Source organism: Myotis nattereri, assembly GCF_964212035.1.
Source record: "Myotis nattereri genome assembly, chromosome: 15".
Classification (NCBI taxonomy): Eukaryota; Metazoa; Chordata; class Mammalia; order Chiroptera; family Vespertilionidae; genus Myotis; species Myotis nattereri.
In genome coordinates this window covers 40,633,519-40,643,133 of record NC_138090.1, presented here as the reverse complement: position 1 = coordinate 40,643,133, position 9,615 = coordinate 40,633,519, and the positions used below count along the sequence as shown (strand labels likewise).

The 9,615-nt window shown below is 53.7% G+C and overlaps 1 protein-coding gene across 4 annotated transcripts in view; it reads left to right on the top strand.

Moving 5' to 3' along the window:
* Positions 1 to 259: 259 nt before the first annotated feature.
* The window catches only part of NUMBL (NUMB like endocytic adaptor protein), a 34,609-nt gene continuing 25,253 nt past the window's right edge, over positions 260 to 9,615 (top strand). For 2 of the 4 annotated variants that reach the window (XM_081107066.1, XM_081107064.1), the window contains exons 1-5: positions 263 to 445; positions 5,773 to 5,912; positions 6,945 to 7,019; positions 7,108 to 7,182; positions 9,049 to 9,189. In XM_081107066.1, the coding sequence (XP_080963192.1) occupies positions 5,787 to 5,912; positions 6,945 to 7,019; positions 7,108 to 7,182; positions 9,049 to 9,189 (417 nt within the window). In that variant the 5' untranslated portion in view covers positions 263 to 445; positions 5,773 to 5,786. Of the gene's footprint in view, positions 446 to 3,809; positions 3,895 to 5,772; positions 5,913 to 6,944; positions 7,020 to 7,107; positions 7,183 to 9,048; positions 9,190 to 9,615 lie in introns of all 4 variants that reach the window. The other 2 variants (XM_081107063.1, XM_081107065.1) reach the window with 2 other exon arrangements.

The window sequence follows — 9,615 nt, the reverse complement described above, 5'->3', positions numbered from 1 at the left end:
AGCGAGGCTCCCGTGCACATCCAGTCAGGGACTGGTTAATGGGCGTGGCTGAGCGGCGGCCGCACCGGAGAAGGCGGGGTCACACTGGCGTGTGGGCGTGGCTTGGTGACCAGGGGGTGGGGCCAGGGCCGGCCTGGGCGCAGGGCCGGGGCGGGGTCTTTCTGTGTATCCAGCCGGCGGCGGGCCAGTGGGCGGGGCCGGGGCGGAGAGGCGAGGCGGGAGGGGCGCTCCCTCCGCCCCCGGATCGGAAACCACTGGGAGCAGAGCGAGCTGGAGAGTGTGCATCCCGCACCATCCGCGGGTCTGCAGCCCCGGCCAGCGTCCGTCAGAACTGCCGCCGCCGCCGTCACAGCAGCAGCAGCACCACTCGGGGATCCGGGCCCCGCCGGGGCCGCGGGAGGCGGGGGCGCCCGGGCCCTGGATGTCCCGCAGCGCGGCAGCCAGCGTGAGAAGGGCGGGAGAGTGGGGCTCGGGTGGGGGGCGGCGCCGCTGCTGATGTGGCGGAGGGTGGGAGGCACGCCGATGGAGAGGGTGCCAAGGCTGGAGAGTGCGGTCCTGGGTGGGGGTCCACGAACAGGCCCCCACCAAGTCAAAGCTTGGGAGACAGGGGTCTCGCCAAGGCCCTCCTTTACCAAGGCCCTAGAGATAGGGACCCCCGACACCGAACTCCACCTCAGAAAAACCAAGGACAGGGCGACAGATTCTCGGTACAACTCCCTCCGCAAGGCTTGGGGATGGGTCCGGGACACAACCCCCAGATGAAGCCAAGGCCTCCTGGAGGCGATTCCAGCCCAGACGCCATCCCGACTCCTCCCTGCCGGAGGGGAGCTCCGAGCACAACAACCCTCTGGGCAAGGTCTTGGTGGGTCCCTGGGCACAGGTTCCCCACCAACCCAAGACCTGAGGGCTTCCGGACAGATCTGTCCCTCAGAGGCGTCCTGGGCACAGCATCCTTCCCCCTCCCCCCAATCCCTGGGCAGCGTCCCAGGAACAGCCCCTTCTCAAAACAAGGTCCCAGTGCCTGGGACCCCACCCCCACCCCAGCCTGAATAAAATCAGGGAAATTTCAGGCACATCCCCTTTCCCCTCTCTGCTTGGTCAAGGGTCCCAGGGCTCAGGTCCTCTGAGCCACCCCCTTTGTCCCTGAGGCTGCCCAGCTGCCTGGGAGTGGCCCCACCCTCGGATAATGCGCCGGTCCCCCGCGCTCCAGGATTCATGCTGGAAGGGGTGGGGGCGGCTTCCCAGAGACCGACTGTAGTCTGTCTGCAGCATCGGAGGTGATGGCGGCTTTGTGTGTGGTACCTGGGGGGGAGGGGGAAAGCAAGCGATGGGGGGTGCCTGTGTGTGACCCCCTGTTTACGTGACTGGCTCTGTGTGTGTCTGTGCTGGTGACGATGGGGAATCTTGTGTCTGTGTTTTGTGCTTGTGGTTGTGTCTGTGAGTGACCCCAGCATTTGTGTGACTATGTGTATACGACAGCTGCTCTAAAAGAACCCTGTACTTTTTAGTCTCTTTGGGTGTGTGCATGGTTGTAACTGTGGGGTTGTGTCTGTGGTTCCATCTTTAGTTACCCGGTGTTTGTGTGCCTTGGTAACTCTGACTGGGTATGTGGAAGTGCATATGTTGAGTCTGGGGTTGGACTTGTGTGTGGTTGACTGAAGATGTGGGTGGAGTTGTGATTATGTGTAAATAGAGTTGTGTCTATGGCCGTCCATGTGCGACTCTCCCAATGGCTGTGTACATTTGTGGTTGTGTCTGATTTATATTTGTGTCACACATAGGTCTGTGGCACACCTCCCTGCCACTGAGTATGTGACTGCCGTTGTATACGAAGTCAGTCACGTTGTGCCTATGTGACTGGGTGTGTGTGATGGCACTGTACCTTGTATGTTTGTGCGACTGGTCTGTGTATATGACCAGAGTTATATAAGTGACTGTATGTAGCTGTGTGTTGATACTGAGTGATTGTGTGTAGTTGCAGTTGCAAATGTGTGATTTGGATTATGTACTTGACTTGGGGTCTGAAACTCTGGCTGACCATTAATAGTGGGTTATTTCACTGTATCTAACTCAAGATATAGGTGTGTCTGTGTCTGATGGCACCAGGCTACTGTGTGTGTTGGAGGGAGTGTAGGTGATGGGGCTTCTATATTTGTGTGACCTGCGTGTCTGTGACCCTGGGTGACTATAAGTACTTGTGTCTGTGTCATGGGCTGTGAGTGTGTGTCTAGCTGTGTGACTGTTTGGCATGTGTGTGTCTGTGTGTATGCTGGACTGCTGGTGTTTGAGTGCGGTTTGGTGACAGCATGACTGTCAGGAGCTGTGTCTTCTGCATAAATGCAGCTGTAAATGCTATGTCTGGGTCACTGCATTTCTGAGCATGCACCTGACTGTGTGCGTGTAGTGTGTAAAGTGGGAATTGTCTCTCTGTGTGAGATATGTGTCTGACTACATGGGGCTGTGATTGTATGTGGTCACATGTCTGTGTGACTTGTGTGTTTGCATGAAGAGAGACTGTGTTTCTCTGTGATGCTATGATGTGGTATAGCTGGGTAGGGATTATCGGGTGACAGAATTCTGACTGTGATATATGGCCAGGTAATATGGACATTGATGTTGTGTGACTTTGCATACACGACCAGTTCTGAAATGTGTATGGCTGTGACTCTGGACCACCAGTTGTCTGGCTGTGTCTGAGTGTGGCCATCCTTGGGGACAGTTGTTTCTTGGTGGTTGTATGCATGTCTTGAGTGTGCCAGCCTGTTTCCTTATAATGCATGGGCCATGGCCATCCAGGTCTCTGTCTGATTGCTGATGGAGGACTGTCCATATAAGTTAGTTGATACTGTGACTAAATGTGAGACCTATGACTGGGTATGTGTCATTGTGTGACAGTGTGTGACCAAAAAGGTGTATTGGTGTGATTGATACAAGGGTTGAATGTTCATGTGCAGTTGTGTGCCTGTAGATGATTCAACACATTTGGCTGTGACTGGGTGTGGCTGTGTGTGTGTCTGCATGCATCCATGACCAGATGTCAACACACAGCATTGGAGCTAGGTATGATAAGTGTTTATGTCTGTGATTTCATCTGTGTGACTGGGTGTGATTCTATGTGAGTGGGTCTGTGATGTGAGTATTTGGGTGGCTGCCTGAGGAAACATAACTGTCATTGGGTGTGGCTGTACATATGCCACTCTAGTGGGTATGCCTGAGCTCAGCTCTTTGTATGTGGATGAAAAAAATAGAAGTGACCAAATATCAGTAGCTGGCATGACCAGGAGTTTGTGACAGTGCCTAGGCAGGCTGGGACTCTCTATATGCATGTAGACATATGTCTGTAGTGGAGACTGTGTATATCTGTGAACATGGCTATGTGACAAGATGTCTGTAGTGGCTGTGACTGTTTAGGTAAGTCTGTGTGGCCTGGTGTGTATAGTTGGGGTTGTGTCTGTGTATAACTAAATGTGCAGAGTTGTGACCCAGTGCTAGGGACAACTGTAGACATGAGTTGCATCATACATGTGATTGTGTATCCCTGAACACATGTCTAGAAGACAAGGCTACTCCCCTCCTCACACCATCCCTGTGGGTACTCAGAGCCTCCTGAGCCCAGAATATTCCCTAAGAAATGCCCCCAAAACACAACCAGGTGGCTCATTTCCCTTGTAACAGTTGCTATGACAACCAGGCTATCATCAGGGAGCCTGAGATGGAGGGGGGATGGCTGATGCCCAACAAGGGGGTAAGGTAGGGGAGTGTGCCCATCCCAAGCCAGCCTCTCACCTTTTCCTCTGTCCCTTGGGCAGGGCAGACCCAGAAGGCCTGAGCAGCGTCTGCCCCCAGCCCCCTGTGGGGCCCCGGGGCCCCCTGAAACCTCCAGGACGGAGCCAGGTGAGTGACCAGCTAGAACAGGACCAGGACTGAGTGTGTGGGTGGGTCTGCCTAGCACGCCTAGCAGAACTGTCCCTGCAATCACACAGGCCTAATCACACTCATGAGTAGATACCCTCAAACCTCTTCCCTGCACACTCAGTGACCATCCAAGCCTGACTCGTGCACAGATACACATACCTGGACCATGTCATACACACACTGAGACATTCAGACACACACCGACCCCAACACACACACAAGTGCAGAGTCACAGACATTCAGACACATTCCCAGACTATACCTAGACTCCCTCAGACAGGTGACTACAGACACTAAGCAGATACCGACTCTTAGATACACACTTTTGCAGACAACATATACAGACGCACATTTTCATAGACAACAGCCAAACTTTCTCAAGCAGACATTGCCTCACAGACAGTACCTGTGGACCCATTCTGTCATAAAGGTAACACTTCTACATATAGAAGTCTCACCATAATACCCAGCACTCATGGACAACAGCCATGTTCTCACATAGTCACATCCTCATAAATACAGTCACAAACAACTCTCAAAGGCAACAACCTCCTGGGTGCATACTGACACATCCTCAGAACAACACTCATGGATCCAACTCTACAACAACCACATGCTCTGACACAGGCATTCCTTCCCTAACAACAGCTGCAGTCTTGGTCATAGACATGGTCTCTTGAGTAACTGTCATACTGTCAGAGGCAGCAGTCATCAATGACAGTAGCCACACCCTCATGCAGACACAGTTCAAAGACAACAGCTTCTTGCTCAGAGACACACACTCACAGGCAACATTCCCTAACGCACACTCACAACCACTCTCACACATAGATACCCTTCATCAACAATCTTTGAGGACCTGCACTGACAGACAACAACCACACTCTTGGACATAGATCCCCTCGTGGCCAGCCTGCACAGACACATACTCTAGGAAACAACCATTCTCAGACCCACGTCCTTTTGTCCAGCCTTCAGAAATACACACACCCACAATAGTTGCATGCTCAGCTCTGGACACCCTCACAGACACCATTCAGGAACTCCACCTGCACACTTGCTTGCACATGCACATAGTCCCCATCTGCTGGTGCTCTGTCCTGTGTGTGTGCCTTCGCCCTCTTCCTGGGACTGCCACTATGGCTTGTCAGTCAGTGAAGACTGTCTTAGTCAATGAAGACTCTCTTAGTAGCTGGCTCCCTCCACCCTCATCCCTACCTCTGACAGTCACAGGTGCACACTGCCCCAGGTCTCCTGCCTTAGACTAGACACAGTTGTTAGAGGGGTGGTATCTCTGGGGCACAGAGACAAGCCCTTGTTCTCCATACCCTCTGCCTTGGCTCTGGACCTCAATCCCTGGACCTTCTAAGACCCCCACACATTGGACCCATGCTCCACACATTGGACCCATGCAACTCCCAACTCCTGTTCCCTCTGACCACCTCACCCCCTGCCCTCATTCCTGTAAAGCCGTTGACCTCATGACCCTGGCTCTGCGCCCTGTAATCCCGGAGCCTGCCAATGCCTTGACTTCCCATTACTTTGGATCCTCATGATTCTAGATCTAGACTGTCACATCCCCAATCTCCAGACCCCTAGAAGCGGTGACCCCTATCCCAGACCTCCCTACCTCTTAGCTCCCTGTCTTCTGACTCTTGCACTCCCCTGCCTTACATCACCCCCTTTCCCTGTCACTGCTGCTGGTCCTAGTTCCCTGGTCATGTCCTCTAACCCAAGAACCCCCTAAACCTACCCCCTTGTTATCTCACCCCTAGCTCCCTGAGCTCTGTGTCCATCCTCCTTGAGCCCCATGCTTCTGACCCTGGCCCTTGACCACTCCCTGCCCTGTGTCAGCAGACGGGGCTGGCACAATGAACAAGTTAAGGCAGAGCCTGCGGCGGCGGAAGCCAGCCTACATGCCTGAGGCATCACGCCCGCACCAGTGGCAGGCAGACGAGGACGCGGTGCGCAAGGGCACGTGCAGCTTCCCAGTCAGGGTGAGTGAGCGGGGCGCGGGCGGGGGTGGGGCGCATGCGTGCCCCAGTTGGGTGAGGCGGTTCTGTCCTGTGTGGTGGAAACAGCTCATCCACAAAGAACTGTGAGCCTGCCGAAGCGTGACCCCACTGCCTGAGTGCTTCAGAGTCGGGATTAAAAACCTAGCCCTGGCTGGTGGTGTGCAGTTGTAGGTGCACCAAAAGGTCCCTGGTTGGATCCCCTTGGCTTGTCTGCTAGATCCCCAGTAGGGGGCGTGTAGGAGGCAGCAGGTTGATGTTTCTCACATCGATGTTTTTCTGTCTCTCTTTCTCCCTCTCTCTCTAAAATCAATAAAAACATATTTTAAAAAACTGCACGCATTCTCTTGTACCAGGGAAATGTTACCAGGGGGACGACATGCCTGGGTCACCCCATTTTGTGGGAGCTCATAATTTCCAGAGGGCATTGGAGAGTCACAAAAATTTTGTAGCATTTGCAAATCCTTCTATGACCCTTTACAACGCACACTACACATTCATAAGGGAGACAGCAAGTTCAGGTTTAAATACCAACTTGGTCTATTCCCCTAGATGCAGGCCATTGGGAGGAATGGGGAATGCTGGTGGGAGTGAGGAAGGGAAGACAGCCAATCAATGGTGTGTTACTAAATTGCAGCTGTGGGCAACTGTGCTTCATGCCATGGGGACTCTGGGAAATAGAGCCATGTACCCACAAGAGGACGGAGCTAGAGCATGTGTACCCCAAATCCCATCAGTTATTGCTGGGGCTCAGATGCAGATGCTGGCACTCAGGACAGGAATGATGTTGTGAAGGCCCAGGGATAGAGGCAGGATGGGAATCACCGCCGCACACTCTTGTTTGTATACTTGGGGTGGGAATGCGGTGCCCATCTTGTAGAGCTGAGGTGCAGAGTAAATGAGTTAATGCATATGTTGTGCTTAGGACATTGTGTAGTGCATCGCAGCTGCTCAGGGAACACTAGGAATTATTGATTACTCTGCTTATTTCATGTCCTCCTGTTTCCTCCCTCCAAGTACCTGGGTCACGTGGAGGTGGAGGAGTCCAGGGGGATGCACGTGTGTGAGGATGCTGTGAAGAGGCTGAAGGCGGTGAGTGAGGGGCTGGCGCAGAGAGGGGGCAAGGTCAGACTGGAAGAGGCAGCCCTCATCCGGCCCTCTATTCTCACCTCCCCCCCAGATGGGCCGGAAGTCCGTGAAGTCGGTCCTGTGGGTGTCAGCCGATGGGCTCCGAGTGGTGGATGACAAGACCAAGGTAGGAGGTCTTTAGGGTTAGGAGAGGGCACCAGAGTGCCCCTCTCCTCATCCTGCTCAAATGGGGCTGAGGATGCTTTCCCACCCACCTCTAGGATTTCCCTCCCTCAGAGACCTTCTAGACAATACCATGTGCTCCTGCAACATCATGGCACACCCCAGTCATAATTCAAGACTGAGTCCTGTGGTTGTTTGTGAGCTGGCATAGATAGTGGGTAAGAGCACAGACTGTAGAGCAGCTGCCTCAGCTCCGATCCCAGCTCACCCACTTACCAGCTGGGTGACCCTGGGTATGAGATGTTACCCTTCTGTGCCTCAACTGTGTCATCTTTAAAATGGGGATAATAAAGACCCTGCCATTACCTGAGAAAGTGTCTCACATAGTTTAAAACTGTGCCTTTGTCAAATGAAAAATAATACCGACTAGTTGTTTTGTCACCAAAAAGGACTTATTGGGGTAAAGGAAAGGGTTGCAAACCAGTGCATGCAGACAAACGAAGCCACATGCAGACTCTGGCCTGCGTGCCAAGATTGAGGGGTATTTATAGAAGGGAAAAGGAAGTTAAGGGAAGAAGTTAGAACATAGAGCTTTATTATAAACACTAGAGGCCCGGTGCACGAAATGTGTGCACAGGTGGGGTCTCTGGGCCTGGCCTGTGATCAGGGCCAGGCCAATCAAGGCCCAAAGGCCCCAGCAGGGTTGGGAGAGGCGGCAGCGGTTGCCAGGCCAGGCATGGAAGGAACGGACACCTGACACTGGTGCTGCCACCACACGGTTCCCTGCCTCTCCCCTCCTCTTTCCCTCACTGCTGCACCACCACCTCAGTGGGCAGCTGGCTGATTGGGGCCTGCTGGCCAGGGGAGGAACAGGGTGTGGGAGGTTGGCCGCTGGCCCTCAGGAGGCAGCCAGCCCTCGGCACCCCTGGGAAAGGGGCCACGTCTGCCGCCACCCACCCCCAGTTCCCCGTCCCAGCCAGGGGCCCAATCACCCGATAGCCTGATCGGGGTCTGCCGGCCAGGTGGAGGAACAGTGGGAGGTTGGCCGGCTGGAGGAGGTTGGCTGTGGTAGCGCATTAACCACCATCTCCTGCATTGAGCGTCTGCCCCCTGGTGGTCAGTGCATGTTCTGGTCGCTTAGGCTTTTATATATATAGATAGGGTTCTCCCTTGTAGGGTTCTTGTGATTACATAGAGCGTGAGAACTTCCATAAACCCTAGCTCCTCCTGTAGGCCCTCCCAACTTAGTATATTTGCTTAAAGCTGCTATTGGTCTTTATCACCTGGTACAGCATAAGTGTTCAGATCAATGACTGTTAGCTGTTATGTGTTTGTTGTCAGTCTACCCAGCCAGAGAGGAGTGCCATGGGCCAGGATCTGGGTGTCTGTTTGCTCACTTTTGAATTCCCTGCCTCCAGCCCAGAGACCACCAGAGGAGGCAGCCAGCACACAATGAGAGTTAGTTTAATGACAGAAGAGTATGGACACCTTGGCACAGGCAGTACCTCAGCATGAAATACTGTGCCCTGCCTTTTGCTTCTAGGAAGCGTTGCCTGACTCCACCCCCCAGATATATCCAAGTTGGGTCAGGCACCTCCCCTTGGCTCCTGCAAGCCCCTGTGCCTCCCCGATCCCATCTGTGATCTCTCTGCCTGTGCCTCCCTCATTACAGCCTGGGTTCTCTCCTGGTGATGGGTCTGGTTCTGTGATAAACTGGAGGCCCCATGCCGTTAGGGTCCACAGCAGAATGCACAGTGACTGCTCCGTGCCTACCCCACTCAGAATGGGAGATAGAGAGACACTAAGGGAATGTTGAATGAATACATGAAAGACAGTTCACATTCTTCTCGGCCTCCCCAACCACTCCCAGGACCTGCTGGTGGACCAGACCATTGAAAAGGTCTCCTTTTGTGCTCCTGACCGCAACCTGGACAAGGCTTTCTCTTACATCTGCCGTGACGGGACCACCCGCCGCTGGATCTGCCACTGTTTCCTGGCACTCAAGGACTCCGTGAGTATCGCCAGAGCCCAAAGCCTGCTGACTCCTCTCCCATTCCCCGGCATTCCGGCCCCTTCCCGGGCCTGCCATTCACCTCTCCTCTCCAGGTCTGGTGTCCTCATCCAGAAAAGGGGCTGAACTCCGAGCTCCTAACTTACAGGATATTGTAGACTTGAGTAGGTTAATACCAGGATTTAGAATAATGACTGGCACATGGGAAACACTCAGACAAACACTGGCTACCATCCTCCTTATTATCAGTAGTTCTTCATGTTTCTCTGACTTTTCTAATTGAGGACCATATACATACATGTGCACTCCTTGTCCAGCTCCATGAATTTTTGTTTATGGATATGCCCCACCCAGGTCAAGTTTGGCTCCTACCCCGAGCAGGCTCCCTCAGGCCCTTCTCAAACAATTTCCCTTCCCCACTCTTCC